The 15,172-nt window shown below is 50.0% G+C and overlaps 2 protein-coding genes across 2 annotated transcripts in view; both read right to left on the bottom strand.

Annotated features, from left to right (window-relative positions):
- PPP2R5D (protein phosphatase 2 regulatory subunit B'delta) overlaps positions 1-15,172 on the bottom strand; it is a 1,176,261-nt gene that overhangs the window by 308,923 nt on the left and 852,166 nt on the right. The gene's annotated exons all lie outside the window — the stretch shown is intronic.
- Positions 1-15,172, bottom strand: part of PTK7 (protein tyrosine kinase 7 (inactive)) — a gene marked incomplete at its 5' end in the record, with an annotated part of 155,498 nt that overhangs the window by 24,160 nt on the left and 116,166 nt on the right. The window contains 6 exons of the mRNA XM_019548515.1: positions 3,476-3,609; positions 4,135-4,401; positions 4,716-4,846; positions 6,925-7,075; positions 11,194-11,384; positions 11,895-11,997. Of these exons, the coding sequence (XP_019404060.1) occupies positions 3,476-3,609; positions 4,135-4,401; positions 4,716-4,846; positions 6,925-7,075; positions 11,194-11,384; positions 11,895-11,997 (977 nt within the window). The remainder of the gene's footprint in view (positions 1-3,475; positions 3,610-4,134; positions 4,402-4,715; positions 4,847-6,924; positions 7,076-11,193; positions 11,385-11,894; positions 11,998-15,172) is intronic.

Genomic DNA, 15,172 nt, shown 5'->3' with positions numbered 1-15,172 from the left:
AGAGGGATGTGGACAACATGGAGAGGGTCCAGAGGAGGGCCACTCACATGATCAGGGGACAACAGGGCAGGCCCTATGAGGAGAGGCTACAGGACCTGTACCTGTTCAGCCACAAGAGAAGGCTGAGGGGGGATCTAGTGGCCGTTTACAAACTAGTCAGGGGGGACCAGCAGGCATTGGCAGAGTCCCTGTTCCCCCAAGCACTACTAGGAGTGACTAGAAATAACGGTCACAAGCTGGCAGAGAGTAGTTTCAGACTAGACATCAGGAGGCGCTACTTCATGGTCTGGGCGGCTAGGATCTGGAACCAACTTACAAGCAAAGTGGTGCTGACTCCTACCCTGAGGGTCTTTAAGACACGGCTAGACGAACACCTTGCTGGGGTCGTTTGACCCCAGTACTTTTTCCTGCCAAGGCAGGGATTTGGACTTGATGTTCTGCTCAGGTCCTTTCTGACCCTACCAACTATAAAGCTATGAAACAGATCGTACAACTCATCCATTTAATCTTCATCCACAAGTTTAAAAAAATAATGCTCTCTCCAAGCCATGAACACAGCTGTGGGTACATAAAAATGCTCCCCACTCCCATATGCCAGACTCTTTAGGAGTCCACCTTGATGAAGCACTTTTGAAAAACTGCACCATCAAACCTGCACTTTCTCTGAGATATGTGGATGAACATATCCAATTAGCTTGGAGGCCAGATCCAGCCCACGGGACATATTTTGTACACCTCTGTTCTATATCCAACATGGCACCGGATGAAAAACTATTTATTTTTTGGTAGTGCTGGAGTGATGATGGATTTTGGTAGTGCTGCAGTAAGGCAAGGATTTTCACGGGTAATAACTTCAGTCAGTTACTTCTGATCACCCACAAAAATCCTTGTCTCTCGTATGTATTTTTTACCCCTTACTCTTTTGAATGGTCTTATCCTTTTACATAATTGGGTGTATCCATTTTAGCTGCTTTTTACTTGTTCTGTAGTTACTTCTGATAATTTCTTCACTGCATCAGTGGACTGTCTGCTTGCTCATCTTCAAGTGCCACTGAGAATATTCACAGAGTGAAACAAAAGTCACTGTTTTACCTACTGTTGGAGTGATGTAGTTGTAACAGTCCAGAAATTATGCAAGAGGCAAGGACTTCTGTGGGTGACACCTTTTATCAGACCAACTGCACGGTTGACATAAAGCTTTTGAAAGCAAGGGACATGAAAAATTGTTTTGCAATTGAAAACTTGTTTAACTTTATCCTAACCATGAAGTTTGTCCAATAAAAGGTATCACCCACAGAAATCCTTACCTCTTGCATTGTTTTATTTGGCATTTAGCCTGTTTCTTCCCCAGATTTGAGGAAGGACACTTTATGCCTGAAAGTTTGGCTAGCACCTCTCCAAATATACTGTTGGTTGAATAAAAGATACTGCCAAATAAACCTTACTTTTCACATATTCCCTGAGCCACCATGGCTACAAAACCACTACAGCCCTACCTATGGCAGAATACTATCCCTGTCTCTCTCCAAAACTCTGCTCTGTCACAATTTGGTTAATATGGTCCCTGCAGAGGGCAGACATCCCTGTCAGGTGACACTGAGTTGTAACCAGAGCTGGATGCATTCCTGAGGGAGGGGGGGAACCTGCTCCCTCTCCTTACGTGACTGGCATCACATACCTGGGTGAGGGGCTTATGCTCCCTATTGTTCTAAGCAATGCCAACCTGACTAGGAGGGGGATAGAGACCCTGCCAGTCTGCCTGGCAACCAGTGATGCCTTTCAAATTGGTTGGCTGGCAGCCAACAGGTGCTGGTCTCCATTGGACCAGGTAAATGAGGTCATAAGATCTATACAAGTTAAGGACTGCCCAGGAGGAGGTGCAGTAGTCACGATGAAAACTCACAGAGAGAAGCTGGACCATCTGAAACTTGCTGTCTCTCTTGACACTCATGATGAAGGAACTGCCTGCCTCCAGAGGGTATCTCCACCTGCCTCTGGATGATACTTGTGAGTAAGCTATTTTAGATCTAACTAAATATATAGCTTTCAGTAAGTCAAATGGGTGATCAAAGGTTACCCAGCCACCCTGTTTACTCTGTGGGATTTCTCTGATATTGCTCTACCCTATTCCAAACTTACTCCTTGTAACCAATAAAGATCTACTTTGTACCTAGCATGGAAGACTTATTGGGAGAGGGCCTAGATTATGCCTTGGGGTTCCCTTGATTCGGCTGACTAAGGCCGACTATTTGCGCTTTAGACTGAGGAAGCACACCAAGTTCTTGAAGTGGGTCGAGTACCCTCGAGGGCTACTAGATCTGCGTTTCCCAGGGGGCAGAGAGCAAGGATCAGTCCAGACCCTGGGTGGTAGCAGCATTACCCCCAGGCTAGCGAGTGTGCTCCAGGAAGGGGGTCGGCCAGACGTGAGGTGCCCCCAGGGAGCCTGGAAGGTGGTCAGGCACAGTGAGGTGGGTGGTTCAGCGCAGACACACCCTCTACTGGCCTGCCGCAGTTACAGGGTCAAAAATAAGAGAGGCCAAGATGGCAGAGAACTCTTTGTAGCTGTCTAGAGTCTTGTTAGTGGAGCTGCACCAGCATATCAGTGGCATATCAGATCAGCACAGTTGAAAGGAAAATTAATATGATCAGCAATCAGCTTTTTTTGGTTGGTGTAGGCGATACTGTCACCAATAAATGCTGTATGCATGCGCGTGGCTAGGATGCAGCCCAGCAGCTTGGAGAGCAGCATCTGGCCTGTAAATCTGTGGGGAGGAAAAGGGTGTGGAGTGGGCAGATCGAGGCCCCCATGGTGAGGGAGAGAGTGGGGTAGAGGCAGGCAAGGTGCTGCCCAGCCAGGGCAGTGAATGTGACCTCAGGGCCAGGATGGAGCCACAGAGGGCACAAGGGGATGGGGAGGGGGGGCAGCTCCCCGCCGCTGTGTGCACCCCCAGGGGAGGCATGGGAGGCATGTGCTCCCCTGGATTTGTGTGTGGGGTGAGGGTGGGCTCCAGGCCAGGGGCTGTTCCAGCCTCTTCCTGGCTGGGGGGCTGAGCTGGGAGGGGTGGCTATGGGGTGGCTATAGCCACCCTAAAATTTGCCATAGCCCCTCCCCCTAAAGCCACCCATCCCAGTGCTGCTGCCCGCTCCACTGTGCATACTCCTGGAGGAGGCATGGGGATATGTGCCCCCTTGGATTTGTGTGTTGGGTGACAGCAGGCTGCCCAGTGTGGGCTTGGGGCCAGGGGCAGCACTGGCCTCTTCCCAGCAGGTGGGCTGGGCCAGGGCTGCACTTGGAGCAGGGAGCCGCCCCCCCACACAAGCCACCCATGGCTCTGTCCTGCTCCCAGTGGGGTTGCATTCACTACCCTGGCTAGGCAGCTCCTGCCTCTGCCCCACTCCCACCACACAGCTATGAACAGTGCTAAAACAGCCTACAGCTCCCCCCCCAGAGGATTATAGGATTACTAGGACTCACCTCGGAGATGGAAACATTATTGCGGTACCAGGTGACTCTGGGTTTCAGAGAAGCCTTGCTGAGGCAGTGCAGAAAACCTGGCTTGCTCTCCTCCAGCTGGCTGTCCTTGGGCATCTCTACCCATCTGGGTATTGCTGGATGGAGAGAAGACATGATTTACTCTGGATGCCCTACCAACAGCCCACCACTTTCCCCAGCTGCACTGGAGACACAGGATTCTTGCTAGTGCTGACCATGGATTCAAAGAGCTTAGTATACCAGACAGTTCCAGAATCTATGGCATCCATCATCACAGTCTGCAAGTGCAGTCCCTGCAATGGCTTGATCACATTGGGGCTCCCCTGCAGAAACTGCTACACACACAGTGCTATTGCAGCCCAGCCCATTTAGTTCTACTCTTATGTGCTGGCAAGAATATGTGTAGAGAGCAGCAGGAAATGCCCCATCCTCTCCCAGAGCTAAAGCATACCCTATCTAATGTCCCTTTACTTATTTGGAAAGAACATCTGGATGTCAAACCAAACAACTTAGGAGCAGGCTTCACTACACAGGCCTGCCTCTCCCTCAAGTGAGACCTCCCCCCAGCTCCCTGCCCTCCAGCATACACAGTGCACACCAAACCTGAACAGTACCCTCCATACACACAGGAAGCTGCTTACTGGCTACTGTGATGTTCAGATTCTGCTTCTTCTCTCCAGCCTTGTTTGCTGCATAGCAGGTATATATACCAGCATCTTTTTCAGCAATACTGGTGAAGACAAGATCCCCAGCCTCCTGGTGCACTCTTCCACTGGTCGGGATGCGCACGCCATTCCTCTCCCACCAGATATGAGGCTTAGGTACACCCCGAGGGGCAGTGCAGGCCACACGATGCTCTTGCTCTGCTGTGAAAACCTCTGAGGAGAATGGCTCCATGTCCTCAATCTCTGAGAAAAAACATTGAAGGCATGACCTACACCCTGACCAGGATCTATGCAGGGACAGGATGCCTGAGCCTTCCCACCACAGAAAACTGGCTCAGAGGCTTGCTCTCAGTGTCCAGACAGATCCAAGAGAAACGAGTCAGTGGAGAAGAGCTTCCAGCACAACAAAGGCATAAACAGGTCTGCTTCTCCGGCCCGGTGGCCCTGGGGAACTGCTTATCCCAAGCCACACTGCTGGGCCAGTCCTACTCCTGCCTGGCCCAGAGCAATTCCAGAAGCACCCACCCAGCCAGGTGCTCCTAGACTCTGGTCCTTACCTGCCAGCTTCAGAGTCACCTCCAGAATTACAGGTTTCCCCCTCTGCCCACGGCCAACACACTTATAGACCCCTGTGCTGCGTGCTTTCACCTGTGTTATAAGCAAGGAGCCATTGGCAAATACTGTGGTCCTGTACACAAAAGAAGGAACAGAAGTCAGTGCTGGGCAGATACAGGAGAGGCTAACATACAGAACCCATGGATACCTCCAACAAACAGGCTACACAGCATGCACTCTCCTTGCTGTATCCCATCCAGTGGCATCAGAAACATGAGACACAAGGGAAAGAAGGTCCTGCCTGGGGTTGGCCCACCTCACCCAGTATGAGATGGTGGGGCCCTGACCAGAGAAGGTGCACGTCACATCCAGGGAACACAGAGATGAGCCCTGCCTCGGCACTTGGGGTCAGGACTGGGGATAAGCCAGCGTCTGCATCCAGGGGGCACAGACAATGTTCTAGCCAGGACAGGAAGAACATTGTCAATGAGTGTCCTCTAGATACTGATGCAAACTTGCTCAACTTGATTTAGGAGTAACTTATCCATCCCTTCTATAACACACAGGAAGTGCTTTAGCTCTATGTCCTGACCTGCTGTCTCCCAGGGAGTGCAACACTCTTTGCAAACATCAGCCTGTTCCTCCTCTGAGCCCCAGCTTGGGCAAATGAGGTGAGCATAGACCCCTTTGTCAAGAGGAAAAGAGGCACAGAGCAACTGTCACTGCATGGATTCACCACCATAAAGACCAGAAAGTTCTCACATCAAGTCTTGAGGCAGCATCAAGAGGTGGCTGCACAAGGATGTTCCCCCACAAAGCATTATGGAGGAGAATCTTCCCCCAGCTATGGCAGAACCTCAGCCTCTAAGGCTGGGAATGCTGGGAGAGGCAGTACAGGAGGGGCTAATGTTTTCCCAGGATGCACAGGATTGATCTTTTGTCCAAGAGACAAGCTTGTGGGGGCCTAAATATGTCAGCTTGTAGTTGGGGAACACTCAGGGAGGTGAGGAACCTACTTTTTATTTATTTTTAAACAAAATATGAGATTCTAGGCAATGTGAACAGGACCCAAAAAATGTATGTGTAACCTAGTAGGCAGGTTTGAGCCTACAGCTGGAAGAGGGGGAACTAACGAAGGAGGAGGAAACTCTGGGAAAGACTCAGAGATGTGGGGGATTCCCAATGGAGGCTGGAGGCTGCATACCTTTGGTTTAATAATAACCAAGACCCCAACAAGGTAAGTAGCCAGGCTGAAAAGTTAACACCGTGAATGAAGGAAAAATTGCCAGCAGGTGGCGCTTGAGAACTTCTAACATACTTATGGGAGCTCCTAGACCAAGAAAATGTGTTGCCCTGCTCTTCAAATGGCTTCTTCTGGCAGCCCTGTATATCACCTCTTAACAAAAATGGTGGTATCTATATAAGGCCAGGAGATTTATGTTCATTGTGTGCTCAGCCCCCACATGTACAATTATGCATGGTTATTCTGAGGCTGACTGCCATGCTCCTGTTAACTCATGTAGCTACGCTTCTGAAGTATTAGGTTTGTCCAGCATCTTGGGGTTCATGTACTTCCCTGACACCTGGGCCCTGCTTCCAAGCTGCCCCTTTACCAAGGATGCTTTTGTTCAACAGAAGAGAAACGCAGTACGGTTGCTTCTGGGCCAGAGAAACCAGCAACAACCAGCGTTTAGTCTGCAGAGGAAGGGAAGAAGGATGAGAGAGTTCTGTGCAGCCAGGTCCTTAATACTACAGTAGGGAAGGACTGAAAAAGAGACACTTGGGTCCAGCTTGAATCCAGGTTAACAGCAGCTTGACTAAAGTGGCATTTTCAAACCAATGCAGTTAAACCACTGAAAACTACAAATCAGATGCTTAGATTTTACAAGTAAGAGTAGTTTGCACTGATTTGACTGAGATTCTTCTCAGCTCAGTTGAAAGTAAAGCACTTAGCAATCTAGCTAGTGTAGAGCCATCTAGCTTTAAATCTTGTGGACAAGCCTTAGAATGCAACTCCTCTTAAAAGCCCTTTGCAAATAAAGCCACAAGACAACTGACAGGCAGAATCTCCCTCTGCTCTAGGAATCTGCCTCAGAACCAACCCTGGTCCAAGGTTCCAGCATTTCCATGATAACATGATACAGATTTGCTCTCTTTTGCTGGTTTGGGGTATCTGACCATGAAGATTTCCAGTGCTGGGGATATGCTCACCGGCTTCTGTTGGTGATGGGAGAATTGTCTTCAAAGATCCATTCCTGAGCGGGAGGAGGCACAGCTGTGAACTGGCAGTGAAACATTGCCTCTTCATTCTTACTCACTATCTGGTTCTGTGGGACAATTACCGGACGGGGGAAACTCTCGTCTGAAATGGGGAGAATACAGGAAACAATAGGGTGACTGGTGTGCCCCCTCTCTCCCTGGAACTCCATCATCAACATGTACCAGTTCATTGCCAAAGAAACACAAGATACTGGAGAGACATGGAGAACCAATGGAGAATCCACACAGCTAGGAAGCAGCATCCAAGGAGACTGTTATGGCACAGACCTGCACACCAGATCCCAGCCTGGAGACCCTACAGTCAGTGTGATTTTGGACCCCTCTTTAGAAACCCTGAATAAGGTGGAAAGTGTAAGCAGAGTGACACACATCACTGCTACCATGTTGCAAAGCCTGAAGGCAGTTGCTACCAGCTGCTACCCTTGGAAAGGCCCAGATTGCTGTCCAATGGACTAATGAACAGTGCAGGTTTGTGCAAACAGTCAGGTTTGCCATCTAACTGCTTGCTACCCCTTCCAAGCTGTGAGCAACACCTTCTCCCAAACACCCTTCCTGTCACATTACCCTTTTCTGCCAGTTACAGCCATTCTCCATGGCTTGGCCTAAACAAGGAAAAGGAGGATGAGCCAAAGGTTTGCTGAAACACATACAAGCTGCACTATTTAACTGGACCCCAAACAGTTAAAGCAATGTAAGCCCCCTAACATGGGCACAGCTATACCAACATAAGGATGTGTACACTAGCATAACTATTCCTGCAGGAGAAGGGAAATAAACTATTGGTCAGCATGACCAGCACTAGTATAATTGTGTCCATGTAAAGGGATGGACCAATATAACTATACTGATAAAAATGTCCCCTAACTGAAAAAAGATGCAGTGAGTAGGCCTGATGCATGTAGCTTCAAGTTCCCTGGGGCAGGGACAGTCTCGCTGTTCTGCTTGTATAGGACGTAACCCAGTGATCCACAAATACAGCTCCCAGGCACTTGGGTAATATCCAAGATAACCATACCTGCCAGCTCAGCCCCCTGGGGAATTGGAGCTGGCTATGACCAGCTAACAGGACTTTCTTGTGTGATGGGATGGAGTGTTGGGAGCTTTTAAGGCTCCTGCTACATCTTACATATATTATGAAATTAACTGGTAAAACCTGCAACATATTTAAACCAGCCACACATGGAACAAAATTATTAAGGGTGCACCGATAAAGATTTTCAATACTGATGGCTGATTATTATCTGATATCTGATTGCTGATATGCAGCCCGGCAGCTTAGACAGCAGTGTCTGGCTGGTAAGTCTACTGAGGGAGGGCAGGGGCATGGGGGATGCATATCAAAGCCCCCACAGTGAGTGAGGAGCGGGGCTGGAACGAACACTGCCCAACCAAGGCGGGAGGCGGGACAGAGCTGCAAACGTCTAGTCCACAGAGTGCAGAGGCAGGGGCAGCTCCCACCACTGCATGCACCCCTGTGGCAAGCATAGGGGGCGTGTGCCCCCAGATCTGTGTGTGCAGTGAGGGCGGGGTGCTACTGCAGGCTGGGGCTGGGGGCTGAGCTGGGCTCTTCCCGGTGGGGTTGGGGCTGGGCTCTTTCTGCCCAGGCCATGCTCAGGGCAGGTGGCAGTGGTGTTGGGACTGGAGCTATGGGGTGGGTTCCCCCATAGCCCTCCCTCCCAGCACTGCCACTGCCCAACCCAAGCTGCCCTCCTCCCTTCCCGCATCCCCTGGAAGACCTGCTTGCCACTCCATCCCACTCCCCGCCCTGGCTGGGCAGCACCTGCCCCTACCCCTGCCCCAGCCCCACTTTCTCTCTCACCATGGGGGCTTTGATCTGTTCCCCCCACACTCCTTCCCTCCCTTCTGCCCCTTCACCCCAACTGACCTACCAGCTGGACACTGCTCTCCAAGCTGACAGGCTGGCTATGTGATTGCTGCAGCTATCCACATACACACAACATTTGTTGGCAGCATTTTTGGCCACAAGAGCTGCAAAAAGCTGATAATTGTCCTGTCAATTCTTCTTTTATCAGGGCCAATACAATTCATAGATGTTAGAGTCAAAAGGGACCTCAACAGATCATCGGGTCCGACCCGCTGCCTAGACAGGAAAGAGTGCTGGGGTCAGATGACCCAGCCAGATGCCTATCCAGCCTACTCTTAAAGACCCCCAAGGTAGGGGAGAGCACCACCTCCCTTGGAAGCCCATTCCAGATTTTGGCCACCCTTACCATGAAGAAGTTTTTCCTGATATCTAGCCTAAATCTGCTCTCTGTCATTTTGTGACCATTGCTCTTTGTTACCTCAAGAGGTGCCCTGGTGAACAGAGCATCTACAATCCCTTGCTACATCCCCCTAATGAATTTATAGGCGGCCACAAAATCACTTCTCAGCCTTCTCTTGCAGAGGCTGAACAGGTCCAGGTCCTTCAGTCTCTCCTCATATGGCTTGGCCTGTAAACCCTTAACCACATGAGTGGCCCTCTCCTGGACCCTCTTGAGGTTATCCTTCTTAAAGTATGGTGCCCAAAACAGGATGCAGTACTCCAATTGCAGTCTGACCAATGCCACATAGAGGGGAGGTATCACCTCCTTGGTTCTATTTGTCTTGCATTGGCTGATGCATGATAAAGTGCAGTTAGCTTTGCCGATGATTTCGTCACACTGACGACTCATGTTCATCTTGGAGTCCGCTATGACTCTGAGATCCCTTTCCATTTCTGTGCTGCTGGGAGGGTCATTTCCTAGCCAGTACGTGTGCTGGCTATTTTTGCGCCCTAGGTGCAGCACTCTGCACTTGTCCTTGTTGTACTGCATCCTATTATGTACTGCCCACTTTTCTAAATTGTCCAGGTCTGTCTGCAATTGTTCCCTACCCTCCAGAGTTTGCACTTCACTCCACAATTTAGCACTGTCAGCAAACTTGGACAAAATACACTTCACACCTACATCCAAGTCACTGATGAAGATACTGAAGAGTACAAGAATACACAGACCAAACCCTGTGGGACCACACTACTCACATCCTTCCAGGTCGATACCAACCCGTCTAATACCACTCTCTGGGTATAATCGCTAAGCCAATTTGCCACCCACTGGACCATGTAAACATCTAAGTCACAGCCTCTTAAGTTATTTGTGAGAATGGGATGAGATATCAAAGGCCTTGCTAAAATCCAAGAAAAGAACATCTACTTCTACTACTGTGTCTAAGCATTTTGTGACCCTGTCATAAAATGAAACCAAACTGGTTAGGCACGATCTACTTGCTACAAATCCATGCTGGTATGGAGTGATGTATCAATGCACCTCTAATAATCATCACTTGATATAAATGACTATCCAGCTATAAAAACAGCCAACCATCTATTACAGATAAAAACATAAGAATTGCATTTTACAGACTACAGGTTCATCTTGCCCAGTATCCTGTGCCATAGGACTGACCAGTTTTTTTTCCCCACTGTTCCTCTCTCACTTGCAACCTCCAGCATTTAAAGTATAGGAAGTTCTGATTCAGAGACTGTACCTCTAACTCCCATGCTCATAACTACTTATGGACCTTTCCACCAAGAATATGTCCAATCCCTTTTTGAATCTGGCTAACTTGTCAGCTTCCATAACATCTGGTGGCAATGAGTTCCACACTTTAATTACACACCATATGAAAAAGAACTTTCTTGTTAGTTTTAAATTTACTACTAGTTTCATTTTGTGACTCCTAGTTTGTGAGAGAGATAGTAAATAATAAATCCCTATTTACTTTCTCTCCATCATTTAGTACTTTGTAAACCCTTATCATATCCAGCCTCTTTAATCTCGCCTTATATGGAAGCCCCTCCACAGTCTGCGCTTGAAAATGAGTAACAACTCTATAGCTGGCTTCTATCCAGCTTTAATTTGAAGGTGTAGCGGGACCCTAAGGTAGGGATCATCATGTGTAAATAATTTCTTCTTCTAGTCTAGGCAGGACCCATCTCAGTAACAACTGCTCCCTCCTTAAAGAGGTTCTACAGAGTAAAAGGAAGTCAACAAATACCTGATACTCCTTCCCCCTCTCCTGCAACAAAAGATTTGAATTTATAGCCTCATTCATATCCTTCAACATCAAAGAAGAGGCCACTGACAACAATAACCAGAAGACCTTGCCCTCCACCCTGAGATGCTAGAGCAGGAGGCTCCCAGACAGATCCCTGCTTACCTATAATACTGAGCGTGAAGTTGTTCCTGCTACATACAAAGCCCACAGCATTGCGTGCGCAGCAGTAGTAGACACCATTGTCATCAGGGCTTGCACTCTGCAGAGTTAGCGTCCGCTCCTTGTTGCTGATCAAGTAGCTGCTATGTACATTTATGATTTGTATGCCATCCCGGAACCACTGGCAGGTCGGGCTACAAGACAGAGACCAACATACTAATACACTGGCAGGCAGAGTTCAAGAAGGGCTAGCCTGTGAGCCCATGCACTGGGGAAACAGCCAGGAAATGGCCCGCTCAGCGGCCCCCTCTGTCTGTAGCACTGGCTTGGATGCAGACATGTAGCTGTGACACATGCAGCTGTTCCAATGAAAGCTGACAAACCAAACACTGATCTCATAAAGCAACATGGGTGACAGCAGCACACCAAGCAACTCCAGTAACTGGGCCTTGAGGTCCCCAATGAGTGGGGACTTCCTTACTATGTTGCTCTCCTACACAGCTCCTGCAGCGCACGCCGCTCCATGGAACCCATTCGCTTTCTCTCCCGGCGTTCAGGAACATTAGAGTTATTCCTGCCTTTCAGTTTTCCCTAGACTTTAATGGGTCTTCAGGAGACAGAAAGAAAGAGAAAGAGAGAGAAAGCAGGTGAAAGGAGAGGCAGAGCCCAGCACTACCACTAGCTAAGTGTGCATGGCTCCTTACCGCGGATGGCCATCAATGTGGCAATGCAGGATCACTGAGGTGGAGGGCTGGATCTCGGCCATGCTGTCTGGGTGCTTCAGGACCACCCCACCTGGTTCAATCCCTACAAAAGGAAAAGGTATTACATCAAGCCCAGTTCTCTCCACTCTGCACAGAGGGGTGTATGCACACCCCAACCTGTATAGTCACACTTCCACTGTGAACAGACGGGCTCTTCAAAGCATGGCACCCCATGCCAGGGGGTATACCACTCTCATAGTGCTCCTGCTCACCTATCAGTGAAAGCACAGACATGCACAGTACTGGCTCCAGCACCTCTCAGGCTCCTTCATCATAAGTGACTGCAAATGGCTTTGACATCCCCATCCCCAAGACAGTGCTTGGCTCCTGTCTAACAGCCCCCTGACCCAGCCAGCACATAGTAGAAATGGGGCAGTTCTTGTGCAGTCTAGCTCATTCTACCCATGCCCCGCCGCCCCCCATGCATACCCTGAGCTCCAGAGCAGATGTCAAAAGTCTCTGACAGTGGCTTGGAGCATATCAAGGACCCAGTGGCGGGGTGTAAAACAGAGCAAAGTTCCTGCCCCTTGGGGCTTCTACAGAGACTCAGGCGTAACTTTGAAAGCAGACAATATGGCAGGTGATACCTGCTGCTACAGGAACTGGTAGTGGAGATGATATAGCCCACCAGGCTGCAACTCCCCCTGGGGACTATGCTGGGAATGTGGGGCAGTCCCACACCAACTGGCAGAGAGTACCAGGGCACAGAACTGCACACAGAGGGCTCAGTCATACCCAAAGGGGACAGAATGGCTTCCAGGGCCTTACAGGAGCCAGGTGGACGTGGAGGGAGCATAAGGCAGGCATACTCCAGAGAAAGGCTTCAGGGATGTGCAGAGTCCTGTACTAGATGATGTGCAGGTGATAAACTCCAGCCCCACCAGAATCGTGACAGAGTCTGAATGTCAGCAGCAATGGATGCAAGGATTAATTCCCTCTTTAATACCACCTAAGAGACTGTCAAACAGGCAGTTTTCCTATCAAAAACTTTTTGCAAGTAAGAGAAGGGAATAAGGTATTGGACGAAGGGATTTCAATTCTTTGCAGCATTTAAATTTTCACTGTTTTTCTTCCCTTTGTCTTCAATAAAGGTAGAAAGGCTTCTTGCACTGGCTGTTGTAACAAGAGTTGCCAACAGCAATATGACAAAACCTTGGGCCCCACCACCCTGTCTCATGATGTACTAGTAAGCAAAGGCCAAGATACCTTACTGGCAATGCAACACAACACAAGGAGGATTACTGAGACTGGGGCCTTCCACAGGAGGAAGGAGATAACAGAAACTCAAGGGTGATCACAACTGGATAAAACTGAGCATTCCCCACATGGGTAAGAGCCATCAGGCTGTGGAACAGCCCTTCACAGGAAGTGGGAGAATTCCCCGACCTTGGATCATTTAGAATAAGAGCAGACAAAGCCCCAGAAAACAGACCAAGGGGAACCAGGCACAGGGAGAGATTAGCTGAACCCTTGCAGACTTGTCTCCTCTAGTCAGGAGCACTACAGTTAATGTGTTTTATTGTGATCACTATCAAAGTAGAAGGTACCAGGAGGGGCAGAGCAGTCATTTTCCGAGTTAGCTTGAGCAGGAGCAGGGATGTGGTCCCTAAATGAGACCACCTCATTCTTATCTGTTCTTCTAGGGAACTGCCTTCCAACTGACTAGCAGGGTGATATGTAAAATTTGCTCAGGATTCCCAGCTCTCTAGCTGCACAGCTTTGTCCTTTCCACTGCCAGGCAGACTGCTGGCTGTCTCTCCATCTTGCTAATGCATAGGGGTGCAAATAAAGATTTTCTTGGCCAATACTGATGACCAATTATTAACCAGCCATTTGAGCCAATACCGATTCAATAGCTCATTTACAGGAATGCAGCCCAGCAGCTTGGACAGCAGTATCTGGCTGGTAAGTCTGTGGGGGTAAGAGGTAGGGGGAGGAAAGGGGAATGGGGGGGCAGATCGAGGCCCCCCACAGTGAGGGAGGGAGTGGGGCAGGGACAGGGGCAGGGGCCGGAGCTGCCCAGCCAGGACAGTGAATGCAACCCCACTGGGAGTGGGACAAAGCCCTGGGTAGGTCATCAGGGGGACGGCTCTCCTCCCCAAGCACAGTGCCAGACTAGCCTGCCCACTGTCCTCGCCCCACACACAAATCCGGGGGAACATATCCCCCATACCTCCCCCAGAGGTATGCACAGTGGGGCGGGCAGTGGTGCTGGGATGGGTGGCTATGGAGGGAGGGGCTATGGCAAATTTTAGGGTGACTATAGCCCACCCCATAGCCACCCCTTCCAGTGCCTCCCCCACCCATCCTAAGCAAAGCCCCAGCTCAACCCCCTGACCAGGAAGAGGCTGGAACAGCCCCTGGCCGGAAGCCCACCCTCACCCCATGCACAAATCTGGGGAGGCACATGTCTCCCCTGGGGGTGCACATAGCGGCAGGAAGCTGTCCTCCTTCCCCATCCCCTTGTGCCCCCTGTGGCTCCATCCTGGCCCTGGGGTCACATTCACTGCCCTGGCTGGGCAGCACCTTGCCTGCCTCTGCCCCACTCCCTCCCTCACCATGGGGGCCTCGATCTGCCCACTCCACACCCTTTTCTTCCCCACAGATTTACAGGCCAGATGCTGCTCTCCAAGCTGCTGGGCTGCATTCCTAGCCACGTGCATGCACAGAGCATTTACTGGTGACATTATCGCCTACACCAATCAAAAAAAGCTGATTGCTGATCATATTAATTTTCCTTTTATCTGTGCTGATCTGATATGCCACCAATATGCTGGTGCAGCTCCACTAACGAGAGACTACTTTAGACAGCTACAAAGAGTTCTCTGCCATCTTGGCCTCTCTTATTGAAGACCCTGTAACTGTGGCAGGCCAGCAGGAGGTGCTCATGAGTTGAGCCACTCACCTCACTGTGCCCGACCACCTTCCAGGCTTCGAGTGCCTCCCTGGGGGCACCTCATATCTGGGGGGCCCCCTTCCTGGAGCACACCCGCAAGCCTGGGGGTAATGCCACCGCCCGGGGTCTGGACTGATCTTGACCCTGTGCCCCCTAGAAAACACAGGCCTAGTAGTCCCTGAGAGTACTTGACCCACTACAAGAACTTGGGGTGCTTCCCTCAGCCTGAAGCACAAATAGTGGTCTCCCTTAGTCAGCCGAACGAAGTCAGCCGAACCAAGGCTAGTCTAGGCCCTCTCCCAGTAAGTCTTTCAAGCTAGGT

This window comes from Crocodylus porosus, unplaced genomic scaffold (assembly GCF_001723895.1).
Source record: "Crocodylus porosus isolate Cpor-Errol unplaced genomic scaffold, CroPor_comp1, whole genome shotgun sequence".
NCBI lineage: Eukaryota > Metazoa > Chordata > Crocodylia > Crocodylidae > Crocodylus > Crocodylus porosus.
This window is presented reverse-complemented; position numbering and strand designations above follow the sequence as displayed.